We start from the raw sequence: 22,564 nt of genomic DNA, 5'->3' as shown, positions 1-22,564 counted from the left end.
GCAAAAACAGAGTGTTTGATGGCAATTCAAGGTCGCAAAGAAAATCCCGCGGTGCACTTCAGCGGGGATCGAGGCGCAGGGACGCAGTGCCGCTCAGCCTGGGCCCACGTCCCCTGGACCTCCCTGTCCCGCTTCCCTCCGCGGCTCCTCCACCCGCCAAGCCGCGGTGCCGAAGGGGTTAACGCAGGCCGCGGCGGCGGCAGCGGCGGCGGCGCGAGTGTGCGCAGGCGCGGAGTGCGCGGTGCCCCTGCGCCTGCGCGATGCGCCTGCGCAGAGCGCCGGGCGACGTGGCCGAGCGCAGCCCGGAAGTGGCCTGTGGAACGGCCGCTGGACCGCTGCTCGGAGCCGCTCGGTTCCCGCCCGGTCCCCGCCCGGTCCCCGCCCGGTCCCCGTCCCGCTACTGCGTGGCGCCCGCGCCGGCCGCGACCATGTTGAAGAAATTCGACAAGAAGGACGAGGAGTCGGGTGAGGGAGGCCGGGCCCTGCGCAGCGTCCCCCGTCCTCGGGACACTGCGGGGCGCCCGGGGCCGAGCGCGCCCTGTGCCCGGGGCCGCGCTGCCCGTCGGAGGCCGCGGCCGGGGCCTCCCGTCGCTCTGGGGTCGGTGCCCGGGCCCCGCTGTCCCCGCTGCGACCTGTCCGCGTCCCGAGGCTCAGGGGCCGTCCTGTCGCGCGTTCCGGGACCCTTTTTTGTCATTTTTCCAACTTGCTCTTTACATATTTTTTTTCGGGGCCAGGGAGGGAACCCAGGGGCGCTCACCCCTAGCCCCGTCCCCAGCCCTTTTTATTTATTTTTTTGGAGACAGGGTCTCGCTGAGTTGCAGAGGCCGGCCTCCACCTTGCGATCCTCCTGCCTCAGCCTCCTATACGGCTGGGATGACAGGCCTGCACCATCCACCCGGCCAGGCCCTGGACTTTTATTTATTCTGTCCATCTCAGTAGCTCTCCGGAGGCTGAGGCCGGAGGATCGCAAATTGGAGGCCAGCCTCAGCCAAAGCGAGGTGCTCAGCAACTCAGGGAGACCCTGTCTCTAAATAAAATGCAAAATAGGGCTGGGGACAGGGCTCAGGGGTCGAGAGCCCCTGAGTTCAATCCCTGGTACCCCCCAAAAGAAAGGTCATGTCCAGTTCATTCTATTGTCTTTCCTATTCACATCCCTTCTACCTTCCCTTTGTCTAATCTAATGAACTTGAGCATCTGCACATCAGAGAGAACATTCCACCTTTGCCTCTTTGAGTCTGGCTTACTTCACTTAGCATGATCCTTTCATTTTTAGGCAAATGCCATTATTTCATTCTTTATGGCTGAGTAATATTCCACTGTGTGTATGGACCATGTTATCTTTGTCCATCCATCTGTTGAAGGGCAACTAGGTTGGCTCCACAGTTGAGCTATCGTGAATTGAGCTGCTATAAACACTGATGTGGCTGTGTCCCTGTCATGTGCTGATTTTAAGTCCTTTGGGTATAAACCGCGGCATGCGACAGCTGGGTCACATGGTGGCTCCATTCCCAGTTTTCTGAGGAATCTCCATCCTGCGCTGAGCGACTTGGGCGAGTGGTTTGGGCAAAGCACAGTCCCTCGCAGGACAGTGATGGGACCTGGAGACAGGTTGGGGGACCTGTGGCTTCCCTATATCAGGAGGGATTTTGCTGTGGCTTTGGCACTAGGAATTGAGCCCAGGGCTTTGCACGTGCCAGGCAAGTGCTCTCCTTCTGAGTGTCATCCCCAGGCCCCCCCCTTTTTTTTGGTACCAGGGATTGAACCCAGGGGTGGGTGCCTAACCACTGAGCCCTGTCCCCAGCCCTCGCTACAGTTTTTTTTAGTGACTGGGTCTCCCTGAGTTGCTGAGGCCTCATGATGTTGCTGAGGCTGCCTCTGTACTCGAGATCCTCCTGCCTCAGCCTCCCCAGCCACTGGGATCCCAGGCGGGTGCCACAGGGCCCGGCCTCAGCCCTTGTTATCGTTATTGTGTCTTGAGATGGCACTCGGCTCAGGTGCCCAGGTGACCTTAAACTCTGCCTGAGTGGCTGGGGTTCCAGGCGGACACCCCTGAGCCTCGCTGTCTGGATGGATCTGAAATCAGGGTCATAACCTGGAAGTGATTCTCTGTCCTTCTTGACTCTAGGTGGAGGCTCCAACCCTTTCCAGCACCTTGAGAAGAGCACAGTACTCCAGGAGGCAAGTGTCATTGGGACTTCTGTGAATGTCATTGACGCACTGGGAACACAGACCCAAGTCCTGGTTTAAGGAGCCGTGGGGGCAGGGCACGGTGGTTCATGCCTTTGTAAAATCACCACGGCTCAGGAGGCTGAGGCAGGAGGATCACAAGGTGGAGGCCAGCCTCAGCCACTTAGCTCCTAAGCAACTCAGCGAGATCCTGTCTCTAAATAAAATATAAAAAGGACTTGGGACGGGGCTCAGGGGTTAAGCACCCCTGGGTTCAATGCCCAGAGGTATCTTGGCCAGGCAAGGTTGCCTGCAATCTCAGTGGCTCAGGAGGCTGAGGCAGGAGAACCGCAAGATGGAGGCCAGCCTCAGCCACTTAGCGAGGCCCTGAGCAACTCAGCGAGACCCTGTCTCTAAATAAAATAGAAAAAGGGCTGGGGACGGGGCTCAGTGGGTTGGGCACCCCTGGGTTCAGTCCCTGGTCCCCCCAAAAAAAAGAAAAAGAGAAACAGAACTTTTTTTTCTTCACGACAATAAACTTGACTCAGGCATTTATCCCGTGACTTCTTAAACCACAAATGCCTTTGAGAGTGGCCAGCGGAAGGGACGTGACCTGAGCCAGAAGGTCATGTCCTTGGTGGCTTCTTCCTAGGCCCGGGTCTTTAACGAAACCCCCATCAACCCTCGGAAATGTGCCCACATCCTCACCAAGATCCTCTACCTCATCAACCAGGTAACGGGCCGGGCTCGTGGGGGACCCTGGGGCGCAGGTCAGCGGGCGCCCTGGGCCTCTGACGGTCTCCGTGGCGTTAGCCAGCGACCCAGCTCGGGTCCCCCAGTCCCCGATTCTGAAGTGTGTCTGCCACAGAGTCCCTGAGGGCGCCGGGCTGGGGACTCAGGTCTGGTGGGGGGCAGCTGGTGCCCGGAAGAGCTCTCTGTCCCCAGCTGACGCTGCTCTCTTGGTGGCCACAGGGGGAGCACCTGGGGACCACCGAGGCCACAGAGGCTTTCTTCGCAATGACCAAACTCTTTCAGTCCAACGATGTGAGTGTCGCGTCATGTGTCCTGTGTCGCCCCCCACCCCCACCCCATCCCCGCTTTCCTGGTGGCCGCTGGGACAGGTGGACTGTCATGGTGTCTGATGGGCTTTTCCCGCCTCTTTTCCAGCCCACGCTGCGTCGGATGTGCTACCTAACCATCAAGGAGATGTCCTGCATCGCTGAGGACGTCATCATTGTCACCAGCAGGCAGGTCTCAGGGCAGTAGGGGGCTGCTCCGGGTTCCATTGACAGGCGCCAGAGGGCGAGACTTGGGGCTGGTGTGTGTCCAGGTCCCTCTTCTGGGCCCTCGCTGCCTGCCCCGCAGAGCCTCCAGAGTGTCCTGTTCCCTGTGACTCTGTCTGTCTTAGGCAGCTTTTCCTGAGACAGACAGGACTAACGGACCTGTTCAGAACAGTTTTAGGGAGGACAAGTGGACTTGGGGCTCAGGGTGTCTGAGGTCCCAGTCCACACATGGTGGCTCCACTCCTGGGCTGATGGGAAGCAGGACATCATGGAGGAAGAGAGGCTCAGGAGGCTGAGGCAGGAGGATCGCAAGGTGGAGGCCAACCTCAGCAACTTAGAGAAGCCATAAGCAAGTTAGCGGGAACTTGTCTCATAATTGAAAAAAGGACATGGAATGTCCTTCGTTGGTGGGTAGAGCATCCCTGGGTTCAGTGCCTAGTATCAAGAAACGACACCTCTGGCCTCTTGTAGCCTTGGAATCTACAGGGTGACAGCCAGGCAGTCAGGCCATTAAGGTAAGGTGTAGTAAGGCTTGTTCTGGGGAGTATGCTGGACTGCAGGGGCAGATTAGGAGGGCACCAGCTTGATTTTGGACCAGAAAAATCATTTAGAGCCATCTAAGTGAGGGTTTTTTTTCTTTATTATTATTTTGAGACAGGGTCTTGCTCAATTGCAGAGGCTGGCCTCAAACTTGCAGTCCTCCTGCCGCAGCCTCCAGCATCTGTGGGATTGCCCCGAGTGGGATCTTCAAGGATGAGAAAGACAGAGCAGGACAGAGGGCTGGGGCATAGCTCAGTGGAGAGCACTTGCCCAGCGTGTGCAGGCCCTGGGTTCTTCCGCAGAACCGCTGGGGAAAAGACCAGAGGTGGAGGTACAGAGGGAGTCCGGTCCAGGCTGAGAGAGCAACACGTGCAAAGCCCTAGGGACCTGTCATCCCAGTTCCTTAGGAGGCTGAGGTCAGAAGGTCATAGGTTCAAGGTCAACTTGAGCAATTTAGCAAGACCCCTATCCCAGAAGCAAAAATAGAACCAAAGGGGTCTGGTCTTTGGGCAGCTCCGATCTGTTAACTGGGAAGCCACAGAAATGTCTTGGTGATGTCAAGTGCAGTAACCCACGTCTGTCATCCCAGACCTCGGGAGGCTGAGGCAGGAGGATGGCAAGTTGGAGGCCAGCCTCAACCACTTAGCAAGGTCCTAAGCAGCTCAGCGAGCCCCTGTCTCTAAATGAAATAGAAAAAGGCCTGGGGTGTGTCTCAGTGGTTAGCTCCTCTGGGTTCCATCCCTGGGACCAAAGCCGGAAAGGAACACAAGGTGGCACTAAGCCTGGGACTCTTGTCATGCAAGCGAGCGTGGTGACAGGGGAATTCCAAGGGAGGGACAGGCCAGGCTCCCCGCTTCTCAGCAGTGCCCTCTCTTCCTGCAGCCTCACCAAGGACATGACTGGGAAAGAGGACAACTACCGCGGCCCGGCCGTGCGGGCCCTCTGCCAGATCACAGATGTGAGTCCCTCCTCCCCACTCCCGGGCCACCTCCCAGGCGCCCCCCAGGTCCATGAGCCAGGGCTGGGGGCAGGAGAACCTGGGGACACTCTTCTCTGCACCCCACAATCCTCCCCCCAACCCTCCACTCCTCCAGTGCACCCCACACCCCTCCCCCCACTTAGCCCCTCCCCTGCACCTTAGGCCCCTCCCCTGCACCTTAGGCCCCTCCCCCACACCTTAGGCCCCTCCCCCGCACCTTAGGCCCCTCCCTACACCTTAGGCCCCTCCCCTGCATCTTAGGCCCCTCCCTACACCTTAGGCCCCTCCCCTGCATCCCAGGCCCCTCCCTATACCTTAGGCCCCTCCCCTGCATCTTAGGCCCCTCCCCTGCATCTTAGGCCCCTCCCTACACCTTAGGCCCCTCCCCTGCATCTTAGGCCCCTCCCTACACCTTAGGCCCCTCCCCTGCATCTTAGGCTCCTCCCTGCACCTTAGGCCCCTTCCCTGCATCTTAGGCCCCTCCCTGCACCTTAGGCCCCTCCCCTGCACCTTAGGCCCCTCCCACACACCTTAGGCCCCTCCCCTGCATCCCACTCCCCTCCCCTGTGCCCCCACTCCCCCCCCATACCCTGCGCCCACTGCCTGAGGGTCCCCCTCCCTCGTCCCCTGCCCGCAGAGCACCATGCTGCAAGCCATCGAGCGCTACATGAAGCAGGCCATCGTGGACAAGGTGCCCAGCGTCTCCAGCTCTGCCCTGGTGTCCTCCCTGGTGTGTGGCTGCGCTGGGACCCTGTGGGGGTGGGGTGGGGGTCACAGAGGGCGCCCTTCCCCGGGGAGGAGCAGGGGAGCCTCAGAACCCAGCCCATCAGGAAGCCAGCCCCGGGGCCTCGGGTTAAGGGGAAGGGACCCGTGGGGTCAGGGGAGGGAAGGCGGACAGCAGGCGGAGTTCAGGACCCCGGGAGTCCCCAGCTGCATCCCAGGAGGGGCCCGGGAGGCCACCTGTCTGCCTGCCCCTTGACCTGCCCCTGCGCCCACAGCACCTGCTCAAGTGCAGCTTCGACGTGGTCAAGCGCTGGGTGAACGAGGCCCAGGAGGCGGCGTCCAGTGACAACATCATGGTCCAGGTGAGTCGGGCCAGGAAGGGTCCTGAAAGTCCTCAGGTGGTGGCCCAGCCCCTACCAACCAGAGCTCACGCTTACCATGGCTGACCTGGTGGCCCCCGGTGTCAGACTCTTGTCTGTCAGATCATCCTGGTGGGGAAACTTGTGGGGTACTCTGGGAAAGAATCCAGGGCTCCACTCGGGGACTGGGGTTCAAGGCTGCTGACCACCTGGGCACGGTGGTGCCCACCTGTCATCCCAGTGGCCGGGGAGGCCGAGGCAGGAGGATCACAAGTTGGAGGCCAGCCTCAGCAACTTAGCGAGGCCCTAAACAACTTATTCATTCCGTATTGGGGACTGAACCCCAGGGTGCTGTACCACTGAACTGCACCCCAAGCCCTTTTTTATTTATTTTCATTTTGAGACAGCATCTTGCTGGCCTCAAACTTCTGATCCTCTTACCTCAGCCTCCAGGCTCGCACCGTTGAGTCTAGCTCCGCCAATTGTATTCTGTTTTAGTTTTTTGGCTGGGCATTGAGCCCCGAGGTGCTTACCACACAGCTCTGTCCCCGTTCTTTTTATTCTTAAAATTTGAGTCAGGGTCTCACTAAGTTGCTGAGGCTGGCCTCCAACTTGCGATCCTCCTGCCTCAGCCTCCCAAACCGCTGGGATTCCAGTTGTGCGCCACGCGCCTGGCTCTCTACCACCAACTTTTTCTTCTTTTTTCTCTTTTCCTCTCTGGCTTCTACATACGAGGTGACACCCAGGACCCTTGACCTGCTGAGTCGGGCTCATTTCACTTAACATGACACTTTCGGGCTCCATCCATTTTCCCGCAGTGACTTTGCTGCTTCCTTCCCGTGTCACAGCCTCCCCTCTCGCTCTCTGTCCTCAGTACCACGCGCTGGGGCTGCTGTACCACGTGCGCAAGAATGACCGCCTGGCGGTCAGCAAGATGATCAGCAAGTTCACGCGACACGGCCTCAAGTCGCCCTTTGCCTACTGCATGATGATCCGCGTGGCTGGCAAGCAGCTGGAGGAGGAAGACGGCAGGTCCGCCCTGCTCCCCACTGGGGGTGCCCCTCGTAACTCCCCTGTGGCGTCCCCAACTGTCTCTCGTCCCTTGTCACCCATAGTCGGGACAGCCCGCTATTCGACTTCATCGAGAGCTGTCTGCGCAACAAACACGAGATGGTGGTGTACGAAGCCGCGTCGGCCATTGTCAACCTGCCAGGCTGCAGTGCCAAGGAGCTGGCCCCCGCTGTGTCAGGTGGGCCCCCTCTGCAGGAGCCAGGGGCACCCTGAGATCGGCCGCGCTCTGGGGTTGGGCAGGGCCTGGGTCACATCTGGGTTTTTTGGTGCTGCGGATTGATCCCAAAGGTGCTTATCCACTCAGCCCCATCCCCAACCCTTTTTATTTTTATTTTTATTTAGAGACAGGGTCTCGCTGAGTTGCTTAGGACCTTGCCAAGATGTTGAGGCTGGCCTCCACCTTGCGATCCTCCTGCCTCGGCCTCCCGAGTTGCTGGGATTGCAGGCGTGCGCCACCAGGCCTGGCTGGGTGGGGTGTTTTTGATTCTGTCTTTCCCCTAAAGGGGCCAAGATGAGGGTCAGGTCTATTCTGAAGCCAAGCAGGTGGCCTTGGTATGGAGAAGGTCTTTTGGAGGAGCTTAGGATGTGTGGAACCCCTCTCAGGAGCTGTTCCCTGGTGTTGTGAGGAGTCAGTGGCTAAGACCGTCAGCGACTCTGTGGTGCCTGCACACAGCAGGTGCTCAATAAGTGAAGAGCACCACTGGGCTGTCTCTTGATGGGCAAGGAGGCTGCTCACAGCTCAGCCACCCAGGCCTGGGGCCCAAATGGGCTTGTGCCCCTCCTCCAGAGAGGCCCTGCCCCTGGTCTTCCCAGCACTGAGGGCGGCCTGGCTGCACTCCCTGTCCCCCCACAGTGCTCCAGCTCTTCTGCAGCTCCCCCAAAGCCGCGCTGCGCTACGCCGCTGTCCGCACCCTCAATAAGGTAAGAATCCCCAGGCAGGGAGGTGGGATCCTGGCTGTTTTGTTATTTTGGGTCCCAGGGATTGAATCCAGGGGTGCTTAACCCCTGAACCCCATCCCCAGCCCTTTTTAGATTTTATTGAGAGGCAAGGTCTCACTGAGTTGCTAAGTTGCGGAGGCTGGCCTCCACCTTGCGATCCTCCTGCCTCAGCCTCCCAAGCGGCTGGGATGACAGGCATGGGCCACAGCGCCTGGCCAGCTGGCAGTGTTTTGGAAAGGCGTAGACCTGGTCCTCATTACCTTTTCTGGGGTGTGAGATTCTGGGGTCCCAGTTCCTTTCTCTATATGGTGAGCTCATCTGCAGAATCTCTGACCTGAGCTAAACTGTTTAAATGAGATAATGGAATCGGGTCCTGCGTCTCTGTCTCTCTGCGCCCCCAACAGGTGGCCATGAAGCACCCGTCAGCCGTGACAGCCTGCAACCTGGACCTGGAGAATCTGGTCACGGACTCGAACCGGAGCATCGCGACACTGGCCATCACCACCCTCCTCAAGACGGGCAGCGAGAGCAGTATCGACCGCCTCATGAAACAGATCTCCTCCTTCATGTCAGAGATCTCGGACGAGTTCAAGGTAGCCCAGCCTCTGGACGCCCCGGGCCTCAGAGGACAGGCGCCATGTGCTCGCTGTGTCCACAGGCCTCCTGCCACGAGAGGCCTGAATGGCTAGTCAGCCTCGAGGCTCAGTAATAGTGGACACCTCCCCCTTTGGGGGCCTTGCCCCGAGGGACATGCACGTCCTACCTCTGGGCCTTTCTGCCCTGGTTTCTTTGAGTTTCGAGAACCCTGGCTTGGGAGCCTGGCAGTGCCCACTCCAGAGGTCCGGTTCCTAGCTTAGCTGGGATTGTAAGCAGCTCTGGAGGCTGAGGCAGGAGGATCGCAAGTTGGAGGCCAGCCTCAGCCACTTACTAAGTTAGAGCGACCTTTTATTTAGACTCTAAATAAAATCTAAAAAGGGCTGGGGACGGGGCTCAATGGGTAAGCGCCCCTGGGTTCAGTCCCTGGTACCAAAAAAAAAAAAAAAGAATCCGGTTGGCACTTGGCCAGCTGAGTTGCTGGGGTAGGGGCTGCTGCTCACGTCCGTCTGTCCGTCTGTCTGTCCCAGGTGGTGGTAGTCCAGGCCATCAGTGCTCTGTGTCAGAAGTATCCTCGAAAGCATGCCGTGCTCATGAACTTCCTGTTCACCATGCTGCGGGAGGAGGTAAGGGTAGGGCCCTGGGGCGGGGACCCTCTGGGGCTCGTCCTCCTGGGTGCTCAGAGCCACCTGCTCACTGGCTCATTTTCCTGCTGCCTGCGGCCCTTTAAGCTCCTGTTGACACGCGGTGGATGACACCTTGCACCATTGCTGGTGATTACAGTAATGAGTAGTGACTCACCAGCCTGGCACTGACGTGCATTAGACGCCCCAGGGTGACGTTCGTGCAGAGGAGGGAAAACGTTATGTTCTCTGAGGGCGAAGACTAGTGCAGGAATATTCCAGGCCATTCCAGAGTTCTACAGTGGTTTCTTTTTTTTTTTTAGATTTTTTTAATTTGTTGTTCTTAGCTCCCCGTGACAACAGTGAGCATCCTGCCATGTCACGCATACACGGGGTGTGACTTCCCACTCCTGTGGCTGGACCTGCTGTGGGGTGTCCCTGGTCGTGGGTTCCTAAGTGAACATGGGAAAGGGACGTCCATTCATTCCCCTGTCTCTCCCAGTCCCGTCCCCTCCCCTCCCCTCCCTTCACTCCCCTGCGTCTCATCCAATGAACTTCTATTGTGGGTCAGCGTCCCCATATCAGAGAGAACATTCAGCCTTTGGTTTTGGAGACTGGCTTATTTCACTCAGCATGATCGTCTCCAGCTCCATCCATTTACCAGCAAATGCCATCATTTCAGTCTTCTTCATGGCTGCGTAATATTCCATTATGTATATATACCACATTTTCTTTACCCATCCATCTGTTGGAGGACACCTAGGTTGGCACCATAGCTTAGCTATTGTGAATTGAGCTGTTATAAACGTTGATGTGACCATGTCACTGCAATGTGCTGATTTAAGTCCTTTGGGTGTATAGCTACAGGTGATTTCTTGTAGAATTGGATATTAATAATGTGATATCGGGTCTGTTTTGGTTCCTGTGGTGAATTAGTGATTTCACTGATGTCTCAGCAAAACCAGTGAATTTCACAGGAGCAGGAGCCAAGTGCTCATGGAGTGGACCTGCTCTCTAGGTACCAGTGGCCTTCACCCAGCCCCAGGGGACCAAGGGCCAAGCAGTACCGCACCCACTGCCTTGGGTGCCTTGAGGTTTCCCAAGAATGTTAGAGACACGTGCTAATGACCTCAGCTAGTGGGCCTGGCCCCTCAGAGACAGGATAAACCCCCCAGTTTATAAAGTTTATAAAGATATTGGGTCCAACTACAACTAATAAACGAATGAATGAATGAATGAATGAATGAGAATGGGGAGCATAAGCCAAGCACACACAGTGGCGCATGTCTGTCATCCAGTGGCTCAGGAGGCTGAGGCAGGAGGATCCCAAGTTAGAGGCCAGCCTCAGCAACTCCGTGAGACTCTGTCTCTAAATAAAATATAAAAAGGGCTGGGGATGGGGCTCAGGGGGTGAGCACCCCTGGTTCAGTCCCCAGGACCACACACACACTCTAAAAAAGAAAAGTTTTCATTGGAAGTGTCAGAAGACAGTTCTAATAGAAACCAGGAGAAGGCCTCAGTGAGCCAAACCTTTTGTTTTACCTAAAAATGAGATGCAGCCCCAGAGAGCCAGTGCCCTGCCTCCAAGTTCTATTTGCACCAGCGTCACTTGTCCCTGGTCCTGGGGAGGCACCAGGGCTCCTGGCTCAGCCGACTGTCCCCACCAGGGTGGCTTCGAGTACAAGCGCGCCATCGTGGACTGCATCATCAGTATCATCGAGGAGAACGCTGAGAGCAAGGAGACCGGGCTGTCCCACCTGTGCGAGTTCATCGAGGACTGCGAGTTCACCGTGCTGGCCACCCGCATCCTGCATCTCCTGGGCCAGGAGGGGCCCAAGACCAACAACCCCTCCAAGTACATCCGCTTCATCTACAACCGGGTGGTCCTGGAGCATGAGGAGGTCCGGGCAGGTAGGCCTGGGCCAGGGCTGAGCTGGGCCCTCAGCGTGTGTGGGGTGGTGACCCAGGACCTGAACCCCAGTGGGGACACACAGGCGAAGTGCTCTTGTCTCATGAACTGGTTTTCATGATCTCCTAAGGAAGACCTTAGCTATCATCTAAGGTGAGTGATACTTCAGTCTCAAGTTTCAAAATACGCTGGTCTTTCGGGTATTGTGTTTGTTCTAATAATAATTGAGATAAATTCATAACACGTAAGTGTACAGTTCAGCAAGGGACCATCTGTTTTTGTTTTTGTTTTTTTTTAAAGAGAGATAATTTTTTTAATATTTATTTTTTAGTTTTCAGCAGACACAACATCTTTGTTTGTATGTGGTGCTGAGGATCGAACCCGGGCCGCACGCATGCCAGGCGAGCACATTACTGCTTGAGCCACATCCCCAGCCGCAACCATCTGTTTTTTCCTTTGGTCTTGTCTTGGTTTGGGCAATGCTGGGGATGGAGCCCAGGCCCACCCCGCAGGCACTCTAGGCCACACCCCAACCGTGAAGCCACGCCCCAACTGTGAAGCCACGCCCCAACCACCAAGACACACCCCTAAGACACTCCAAGACTGACACCCCTACACTAAGCTGCGTCCCTAATCACTAAGCCACGCCCCAACCACCAGGCCACACCCAACCACTAAGACACACCCCAGCCACTAAGACACCCCCCTAATCACTAAGCCACGCCCCAACCACTAAGCCACACCCCAACTACCAAGCACCAAGCCACGCCCCAAGCACTAAGCCACATCCAACCATGAAGCCACACCCCCAACCAAGATACACCCCTAAGACACTCTAAGACTAAGACACCCCAACACTAAGCTTTGTCCCTAATCACTAAGCCACGCCCCAACCAGCAAGACACACCCCCAACCACCAAAACACACCCCTAAGACAATCCAAGACTAAGACACCCCAACACTAAGCTGTGTCCTTAGTCACTAAGCCACGCCCCAACCATCAGGCCACACTAAGCTACACCCCAGCCACTAAGCCACATCCCAACTCCCAAGCACCAAGCCACGCCCCAAGCACTAAGCCACACCCAACCATGAAGCCACACCCCCAATCAAGACACACCCCTAAGACACTCCAAGACTAAGACACCCCAACACAAAGCTGTGTCCCTAATCACTAAGCCAGGCCACACTAAGCCACACCCCAGCCACTAAGCCACACCCCAACTACCAAGCACCAAGCCACGCCCCAAGCACTAAGCCACACCCAACCATGAAGCCACACCCCCCAACCACTAAGACACACCCCATCCACTAAGCCACAGGCCAAGAAGCCACACCCTAACATGAAGCCACGCCCCCAACCAGGAAGCCACGCCCCCAACCAGGAAGCCACGCCCCAGCCTCAACCATTTTTTTTTTTAACTTTTCTTTTCTAATAATTTTTTTAGTTGTCAGTGGACTTTACTTATTTTTATATGGTGCTGAGAATCAACCCAGGAGCCGCACCCATGCCAGGCAGGTGCTCTGCCACTCAGCCCCAGCCCCGATTTCTATTCTTTGTGAACCCACCGTGGGCAGGCTTTCTTGTCTCCCCCACGATGTCCCTAAGTCCACCCTCACATTTGCAGTCATTTGAGGCTCAACAGGAAGTCGAGGTCATTTGGAATCTGAGAATCCTGACTTGTAGGCAGCTCTTGGGATGGTGCCGTCGTTCACTTGGGAAGAGTTCCTGGTGCTGGGCTCAGTGGCATCAGCCTGTAATCCCAGGAAAACCAAGGTCAAGCCCAGTCTCTGAGCCTCAGCAAGACCCTGCTCCAAAATAAAAACAAAACAGGGCTGGGGCTCAGCGCTAGAGCGCCTCTGGGTCAGTCCTAGCGTCCCCAAGGAGAAAAAATAAATGGTAGCTCAGGAAACCTGCACTGGACGCCAGTCACCCCATTTGAGTAGGTAGGCGTTGGGGGTGCAGGACCCACCTGAGCCGTCTATCATGTTGGTGGCCTTTGGGGCCCTCTGGGGCTCTGCTGTGGGAAGACCCTCTGAGCACCAGGAGTGCCCGTGTGGCGACTCACCAGGGAGCATTGGCAGTGATTTTGGGTTTGCCAACAGGTGCTGTGAGCGCTCTGGCCAAATTTGGAGCCCAGAACGAAGAGATGTTGCCCAGTATCCTGGTGTTGCTGAAGAGGTAAGCCTAGGCCCAGGGACCTTGTTGGGTGACAAGTTGCCTTAGGCCCACGCGGCTTCCCCTGGTCTTTATGTAATAAAAAAGGAGGAGATAGAGCACTTGCCTAGCCTGTGTAACACTCTGGATTGAAGCCGGGCACAGTGGGGCGCATCTGTCATCCCAGTGGTACTGGAGGCTGAGGCAGGAGGATGGAGAGTTCAAAGCCAGCCTCAGCAAAAGCGAGGCCCTAAGCAACTCAGCAAGACCCTGTCTCTAAATCAAATGCAAAGTAGGGCTGTGGATGTGGCTCAGTGGTCGAGGGTCCCTGAATTCAATCCCCAATATCCACCTCCCCCAAAAAATAAGATCCTGGATCCATCCCCAGTCTGTGAATGAATGAATGGATCAGGCAGTCCATGGTTTTTAATGTATTCACAGAGTTGTGGAACTAAAACCACAATCTAAATTTAAAACATTTTTTAGCTGGGTGTGATGGGGCATACCTGTATTGTTTCCAGCTACTCTGCAGGCCGAGGTAGGAGGATTGCAAGTTTGAGGCCAGCTTTGGCAAGTTTAGTGAGACCCTGTCAAAATAAAACATAAAAAGGACTGTAGCTGAGTGGTAAAGTGTCTCTGGATTCAATTCCCAGTACCACCAAAAAAAGAAAGAAAGAAAGAAATTATCGCCTCCTCCAAAAAACCTATATCCACTTATAGCTACATCTCATTCATTCAGCGTTTCCAGATCCAAACAACCACGAATCTACTTCTTTTTTTCTGGTACCGGGGATTGAATCCAGGGGCACTTAACCCCCGAGCCCCGTCCCCAGCCCTTTTTATTTTTTATTTAGAGACAGGGTCTCCCTGAGTTGCTCAGGGTCTTGCTAAGTTGCAGAGGCTGGCCTCCACCTTGCGATCCTCCTGCCTCAGCCTCCCGAGCCACTGGGATGAGAGGCATGAGCCGCTGTGCCCAGCCTAATACTCTTGAGCTCTGTCCTCGGCCCTCTCTGTGCTTTTCGATGGCTTTATACAAGGGTTGCCAGGACACCACCTCTAGCGACGGAGCTCTCTGAGCTTTAAGAGACCCGCCTCCTCCTGCCACCCCTTGATGGAACTCTGCAGCATGCTTCCTGCCAGCGCTGCGGATCCCCAGTCAGCAGCTCCTTGTGTCCCGGCTGCAGGTGTGTCATGGACGACGACAATGAAGTAAGGGACCGAGCCACCTTCTATCTGAATGTCCTGGAGCAGAAGCAGAAGGCCCTGAATGCAGGCTACATTCTGAATGGTGAGTCCTCCCTGGCCCTCTGCCCAGCTCCTCCCAGAACAGCTCAGTTTAATGAGGCGAGGGAGGCCCAGGCCAGTGTCTCCTTGGACCTTCCTGGCAACCTCAGGGTGGCGTTGCTGGGACCTCAGAAGGCCCCAGGGACATGCAGGCCACTCCATGTGGGTGGAAACAGCCTGGTCAATTGAAAATACTCATGCTGGGCACAGTGGTGTTATCCCAGCTGCTCTGGAGTCCAAGGCAGGAGGATCACGAGTTGGAGGCCAGCCTCCACAAGTTAGTGAGGTCCTGAGCAACTCAGCGAGACCCTGCCTCAAAGTAAAAATGGAAAGTGATGGGGCTGGAGCTCAGGGGAGAAGCAACCCTGGGTTCCATCTCTGGTACCAAAAATAAACAAATTAAGTGATTTTCTCAGAGCCAGACCCCCTAGGGTTTGTAATTTGGGGACCCAGGGCCTCAGTCTTCCCTGGGGATTCCTGGTGACATTCTCTCGCGTTGTAAGGACGAGTGACCTCTCTCCCACTGGCCTCTAGGTCTGACGGTGTCCATCCCTGGTCTGGAGAGGGCTCTGCAGCAGTACACTCTGGAACCTTCGGAAAAACCTTTTGACCTCAAGTCTGTGCCCCTGGCCACCACGCCCACGGCTGAGCAGAGAACAGGTGAGGCCTGCGCTTTTTTTTGGGGGGTACCGGGGATTGAACTCAGAGGCACTTTCCCACAGAACCCCACCCCCAGCCCTATTTTGTGTTTTATTTAGAGACAGGGCCTCCCTGAGTTCCTTAGGGCCTTGCTTTGGCTGAGGCTGGCCTCCAACTTGCGATCCTCCTGCCTCAGCCTCCTGAGCTGCTGGGATAACAGACATGCGCTGTAGCACCCTGTCAGATGCTTGCTCTTTTTCTCACATGCTCTGGACATTTTCAGGAGTGTTGGGCCTTACGGCTCAGGGACAGCACAGCAGTCAACACCCTGAGGCCTGTCCTCTCCTAGTGGCCGGAGCTGTTGGTTAACCTGTATATTTGTGCCTACAGAGACCACCCCCATCGCAGCTGTCAAACAACCCGAGAAAGTGGCCGCCACCAGGCAGGAGATCTTCCAGGGTGAGTGGCAGAGCTACCAAGGAAATCCACGACAGTGGTCAGCATGGGCCCACGTACCTTCCAAGGCCTGACCATGTGGATCATGTGGGACCTGGTCAGTCTCCTCAGGGGGGTTAAGAACTGACCAGAAGGTAGAAACCTCACTGGGTCTCTCCTGAGTGCTGGACCTGGAGACTTGTTTGTCCTACTCTTCTTTTTTGGAAGGGGTGAGACCAGGGACTGAACCTAGGGGCCCTCAACCCCTGAGCCCCATCTGCAGCCCTATTTTGTATTTTATTTAAAGACAGGGTCTCCCTGAGTGGCTTAGGGCCTCACTTTGGCTGAGGCTGGCCTCCACCTTGCGATCCTCCTGCCTCAGCCTCCCCTTTTGGGACCTGAGGAACTAGAAATTCAGAGAGACAAAGTCATTGGCCCAGTGTAGGTAGCACAGGTGGAAAAATAGAAGCACTGAAATTAAGATCCAGATCCACCTGGCTGAGATCTGCTTGTCCCAGTTCTGAGGGCTCAGGTCCCCAGACCCCAGACCAGGTCAGAAGGTCTCAGTGAGTACAGCTGAGGTTCAGAGATACAGGACCTTGTTTGGGTTGTTTGTTTTGGATTCTGTTTGTATTCAGTTCACATTGTTTTTTTTTTTTTTTTCTTTTTTTTAATATTTAGTTTTTAGTTGTAGTCGGACACAATACTTTTATTTATTTACTGTTACGTGGTGCTGAGGATTGAACCCAGGACCTCGCACGTTCTAGGCGAGTGCTCTACCACTGAGCCCCAGCCCCAGCCCCAGCCTTGCCTTTTTAATTAATTAATTTATTTTTGGTACCAGGGATGGAATCCAGGGGTGCTTAACCACTGAGCCACATCCCCAGTCCTTTTATTTTTTTGACATTTTTTAGTTCTATGTGGACATAATAATATCTTTATTTTGTTTATTGTTTTTATGTGGTGTCAGGATTGAACCCAGGGCCCCCACATGTGCGAGGCAAGAGCTCTGCCAGCTGAGCCTCAGCCCCCTTCTTATTTTTTATTTAGAGACAGGGTCTCACTGAGTTGCTTTTGGTCTCACTAAGTGGCTGAGGCTGGCCTCCACCTTGCGATCCTCCTGCCTCAGCCTCCCGAGCCATTGGGGTGACTGACAGGAGTGCACCTCCGTGCCCGGCCCAGTTGATCTGTTTCTTGTCAGGTCTTTTGTAGGACAGGGGAGGGGAGTGTTCCTAGGAGGTGGTACCAGGAGCCAATCGAGTATCCACACTCATGTCCCCAAGATTCAGCCCTGAGAATTCACTAGAAACCACCCCACGCTGGTGTGGGCCACCGAGGCTGAGCGGGTGTGGTTGTGCTTTTAGAGCAGTTGGCTGCGGTGCCCGAGTTCCAGGGGCTGGGGCCCCTCTTCAAGTCGTCGCCGGAGCCAGTGGCCCTCACCGAGTCAGAGACGGAATACGTCATCCGCTGCACCAAGCACACCTTCACCGAGCACATGGTGTTCCAGGTGAGCAGGACGGTCCCAGCTGGGTGGCAGGGTGTCCCTGAGGCTCTTCAGCAGGGCCTCTCTAGCTCCTGAGGTGGACCAGAGACAGGGATCGGGGCGGGGGCGAGGATGGGGGGCCCCCTGACCCCATGGGGGAAGGGACCGCGGGCCTCCCCGCAGCCTGGCCTGGACCCCTGTCCCCTGTCCAGTTTGACTGCACCAACACGCTCAACGACCAGACCCTGGAGAACGTCACCGTGCAGATGGAGCCCACGGAGGCCTACGAGGTGCTGTGCTGCGTGCCCGCCCGGAGCCTGCCCTACAACCAGCCCGGCACCTGCTACACACTGGTGGCTCTGCCCAGGGACGAGCCCACGGCCGGTGAGTCCCGCACGGTGGCCGGCCTGGGACTGGGGGGAGGGCGTCATGTGGAAGCCATTGTGAGATTCCCACTGTCGCTTCTATTCATGTCACAGGTTGTATTCACACAAACACACTGTGAATGTGTCTGTATTGTCACTTTGATTGCTATGATTTATATTGACATAAATATACGCATTTATATTATGTAAAAACATTATTTATATATTTACATTATATAGTCCGTATTTATGTTATATATGAATATTATGTTGCATTTATATTATTTTAATTGTATCTATAAGAAATACATCATATGACATAACATAAATAACGATAACTTGAATGTGCGAACATATTTACATGATATAAACATGATTTATATAAATTTATATTTACGATCATGATATACTTAGTGCTTTTGGCCTAAGTTGCTGAGGCTGGCCTCCAACTTGTGATCCTCCTGCCTCAGCCTCCTGGCACACTAGGGTGACTCACAGGAGTGCGCCTCTGTGCCCGGCCCAGTTGATCTGTTATAAATGTCATTATTTGGGTTATTATTTATGTTTATGTAAATATGTCTATGTAATGTGTATGTCACATGTTTGTCTTGGTCATTTGTCGTGGTGGTGACGGGGACATAGCCAGAGTCCTTGCCCTGCTGTCTCTCTGGGGACATGAGCGCTGCTTTCCTCTTGTAGCTGAGGGAGCTGCGGCAGGTCCAGTGGCCCCGGACACTCAGTTCTGCCCGGTCCCCTCCTTCCTCTGGAGCCACCAGCTCCCTGTCCACACCTTGGACAGTGGCCGGGGGCCGTGGCGTGGACGCAGCCAGTCTGCACTGTCACTACCTCTGCCTTGGACACATGACCTGACTGCTGTATTACAAGGTGGCACCTACAGTACAGCCGGCTGGGGTGGGTGACATGTCACCACTATTGATAACGGAGCAAAAACCTAGAGGACAGGCTGTGGCCCTGCCTAAGGAGGACCTTGACCCCACGTGGCCTGGGGACATCCTGGCCACCCAGTCTTGCTTTCCCACAGTGGCCTGCACGTTCAGCTGCATGATGAAGTTCACTGTCAAGGACTGCGACCCCACCACCGGGGAGACCGACGAAGAAGGCTACGAGGACGAGTACGTGGTAAGGAGGAGGCCACTGCCGGCCCATCTTCTCCCTGCTGATTTGGCTTTACGGATTTTTTTGTTCTTCTTTTTTCTTTTATTTTGAGTTGTACATGGTCACAATACATTTATTTTGTTTATTTCGTTTTTTTTTTTTTAATGTGGTGCTGGGACTCGAACCCAGAGCCTCGCACATGCCAGGCAAGTGCTCTACCACTGAGCCACTACCCCAATCCTCTTTTTTGGCTTTTTTCGTGGTGCTAGGGATTGAACCCAAGGCCTCACACCTGCCGGGCAAGTGTTCTGCCACTGAGCTTCAGTAAATTAAAAGAATGGTCTGGCCAGGCACAGTGGCCCACACCTGTCATCCCATAAGCGGTGGAGGCTGAGGCAGGAGGATCGCAAAGTGGAGGCTGAGGCAGGAGGATCGCAAGGTGGAGGCTGAGGCAGGAGGATCGCAAGGTGGAGGCCAGCCTCAGCCACTTAGTGAGCAACTCAGTGAGAATCTGTCTCTAAATAAAATACAGAATAGGGCAGGGCTTCCCCCAAAAATAGATAAATAAAAAGAGGAGAAAAAGAAATGGTGGCTTCCCTTGGACCTCACCCCTGTGAGTGACTGACAAGGGAGTCAGCCTCAGCTCCTCCCGTAGTCCTTGGGCACCCGGTCCCCAGGCTCTGGCTGCAGGCAGGCCCACGAAGATCATGTCCCACAAGGAGAACTGTAGGACGAGTCCCGTGTCATGGGCTGGTTCCTGGGGTCAGCGCATTCTTGTGGTTGTGGGCACCCAGTAGGGTGCTCTGTGTCTCGGGAGCCCTTGGTGTCTTCGGTGCCTCGTGGGCGCACCTGCCGAGCAGGGTGCAAGGGGACCTGGGAGAGGCGTTCAGAGCAGCGGCCCTGACGGACACAGGGCGGGCGTCTGTCCCACCGAGATGGGCGACTGACTTCTACCTGTACTTCTGCAGCTGGAAGACCTGGAAGTCACTGTAGCCGATCACATCCAGAAGGTCATGAAAGTGAACTTCGAAGCCGCCTGGGACGAGGTAGGGGACGAGTTTGAAAAGGAGGAGACGTTCACCTTGTCCACCATCAAGACTCTGGAAGGTAAAATCCTGTGGATGCCGTCCCTGACCTCCGTGCCCTTATTTCCAAGTTCATCCCTTTCGCTTCCAAAGATCCAGGACCATGTCTAGAGCACATACCTTTAACGCCACTACACTAAAAGCCACTCAGCAGGGTGTCAGTGCCCAAAAGAAAAGCACACCTATGATCCCAACGACTCGGGAGGCTGAGGCAGGAGGATCGCAAGTTAGAGGCCAGCCTCAGCCACTTAGCAAGGCCCTAAGCAACTTAGCGAGGCCCTGTCTCTAAATAAAATATAAAAAAGGGCTGGGGACGGGACTCAGGGGTGAAACACCTTTAGTTTAATCCCTGGAATCCAAAAAAGAGAGGGACACAAGATACATGACTTGGGACTGGGGACGAGGCCCACTAGATGGCGTCCTTAGCATGTGCAAGGCCCTGGATTTGACCCCCAGAACCTCACACATACACCCCACAAAAGATACCTGACTTTATGCCCTGGTCTGTCCTCCAGAGGCTGTGGGCAACATCGTGAAGTTCTTAGGGATGCATCCCTGCGAGAGGTCCGACAGGGTCCCGGAGAACAAGAATACACATGCGCTGCTCCTGGCAGGTGAGCTGTCTCGGTGGAGTACCCCAACCCTGGGCTGCAGATGCTCTGTGAACATGGGGAGTCAGCAATCTGTTGCTCGTGGGGCTGGAGTCGAGGCTCAGTGGTAGAGCGCGTGCCTTGCAAGGGTGAGGCCCTGGGTTCTATCTCAGCACCTCATAAAAACAAAGACATTGAGACCATCCACAACTAAAAACAATGTTCTTCTTTACTGCATTAAAAATTCTTGAAATGTAAAAAGGTGTGTAACGAGGTGTCCGACTCCCAGCCAGGCATGGTGGTGCACGCCTGTCATCCCAGCAGCTCGGGAGGCTGAGGCAGGAGGATCACAAGGTAGAGGCTGGGATGATTCATGTGCACCACCTGCACCTGGTTTGATCCTGTGTCCAATGCCAAAAGGCCAATGCAGTTATCATACCTAAAACAATTAAGAAAAGGAGATGGGGGCCAGGCACGGTGGCACACACCGGTAACCCCACTGGTCTGAGAGGCTGAGGCAGGAGGATCGCGACTTTAAACCCAGCCTCCACAAGGGCGAGGCGCTACTCAATGTGGACCCTGTTTCTGAATAAAATACAAAATAGGGCTAGGGATGGGGCTCCGTGGTCAAGTGCCCCTGAGTTCAATCCCTGGTAGCAAAAAAAAAAAAAAAAAAAAAAAAAAATTATTTTTTTTTTAAAAAGGAAAGGAAATGGGATTTTTTTTAGCTGAGTGTTTATAAACAGCGGAGGGAGGACGCTTTGCTTCGCTGCCTGCACACAGCTGACAGCCCCCAAACCCATCATTTGTGGTCACACTGAAGTAGCTCAGTCCCCTGGGTCTTGTAGACACCTGCTCTGCGGTTTTTCTCTTGCTGGGGCTGTCCCCTCCATCTGTGCTGTCAGATGTAGCCTCTGTGACATCAGATACAAATGTCCCATGTCCATGATTCATCGGGGCTTGGAGAAATCTGGAAACGTGGTTGGTATCATTCCCTGTGCTTTGTGGTTCTGAGTTCGCGACTCAGAGTGGTCAGGCCTCCCCTCAGCGATCTCAGCCCAGCTCTCCTGCAGAGCCACCCTGACCAGTCTCTGCCAAGGCCACCCTCTGCCTGCCCCCTCCTTCACCTCCCTCTCCCCCTCTTCTCCTTCAGGCGTGTTCCGGGGTGGTCACGACATCCTCGTGCGCTCGAGACTGCTGCTTTTGGACACAGTGACAATGCAGGTGACAGCCAGAAGTTCAGAGGAGCTGCCAGTGGACGTCATCTTGGCCTCTGTGGGCTAAGGGGCCAGTCTGCCAGGGCCCGTTCAGTCCTGTCCCCCAACACTACTCGAAAAATCCTGCTTCCCCATCAAACAGGTGGAGACCCTTCCCAAGCCTTTGTATCCAAAACCAATCAGGAACCATCTTGTGGATTTTTAAAAATTCCACCCCCTATCCCAGAATTCCTAGGGAGTACCTTTCTTTTTTTTAAATAGAGGATTATTTTAGCTTGGCCTAGGTCTTGCAGCGCTGCCTGAGAGGGGAGGGGCGTCACAGTTGGGTAAAAAAAATGTTTACACCTCAATTTATCCCCAAAGAAACGACCTTAATACTATAATAAATCAGCATGTATTTATTGAACGACTACTACTTCTGCAGACTCCTGCCCCGGCCTCCACTTTCCCTGGGGAGGCCTCCCTGGTGGAGGACTGTGTCCCCCTTGCCCGGGGGTGTTGTATATCATCTTCTACTCACGCTGCCCAAGCACCAGGCCTGGGCAGCAGCAGTAAGGTTTGCCAAGTGAGTGACAGCAGGTGACCAGCTCCGGAGTGGTCTCCTGGGGCCTCAACCCTCCCCTTTCATGGATGACACCTAGGGTAGTAAGACTTCGCTGCCGCGACTAAAAGGCCTGATTTGATCCATTTTAGAGGAGGAAAAGTTTGTTTGGGGCTCAAGGTTTCAGAGGACTCAGTCCATAGAGGCCGGCTCCATTCCTGGTGGCTTGAGGGGAGGGGGACATCATGGAGGAACAGTGGCAGAGGAGCAGCTCACATGGTGATCAGGGAGCAGACTCCAGCCTCGCCCCCTGCCGTCAGTTGGCACTGCTGACCCCACTGCGGTTAATGCACCCGTGGGGTCACACGTGGCGTCAGGTCTGAGGTGGCGCGCGCCCTGGGACTTTGCTCCCAGGCGGCCGGTTCAGTGACTGGGATGAAGGCCATCTGCGCTGAGCGGTGGCCT

The 22,564-nt window shown here is 55.3% G+C and overlaps 1 protein-coding gene across 1 annotated transcript; it reads left to right on the top strand.

The window, feature by feature from the left end:
- The first annotated feature begins 286 nt into the window (after nt 1-286).
- On the top strand, nt 287-21,964 carry Copg1 (coat protein complex I subunit gamma 1). The gene is made up of 24 exons (XM_077106240.1): nt 287-465; nt 2,126-2,178; nt 2,819-2,899; nt 3,139-3,210; nt 3,334-3,413; nt 4,872-4,947; nt 5,606-5,698; nt 5,967-6,053; nt 6,925-7,082; nt 7,166-7,299; nt 7,975-8,042; nt 8,465-8,653; nt 9,185-9,280; nt 10,945-11,188; nt 13,293-13,368; nt 14,529-14,632; nt 15,163-15,288; nt 15,658-15,726; nt 17,067-17,209; nt 17,398-17,569; nt 18,593-18,690; nt 19,635-19,773; nt 20,267-20,365; nt 21,495-21,964. Exons 1-24 carry the CDS (start codon nt 429-431, stop codon nt 21,623-21,625), a joined length of 2,625 nt encoding a protein of 874 aa, XP_076962355.1. The 5' UTR covers nt 287-428; the 3' UTR covers nt 21,626-21,964.
- Nucleotides 21,965-22,564: the final 600 nt, after the last annotated feature.

The sequence above is a fragment of the Callospermophilus lateralis genome, chromosome 20 (genome assembly GCF_048772815.1).
Source record: "Callospermophilus lateralis isolate mCalLat2 chromosome 20, mCalLat2.hap1, whole genome shotgun sequence".
Classification (NCBI taxonomy): Eukaryota; Metazoa; Chordata; class Mammalia; order Rodentia; family Sciuridae; genus Callospermophilus; species Callospermophilus lateralis.
The sequence above is the reverse complement of the archived record's forward strand: the minus strand, read 5'-3'. Positions and strand labels throughout refer to the sequence as shown.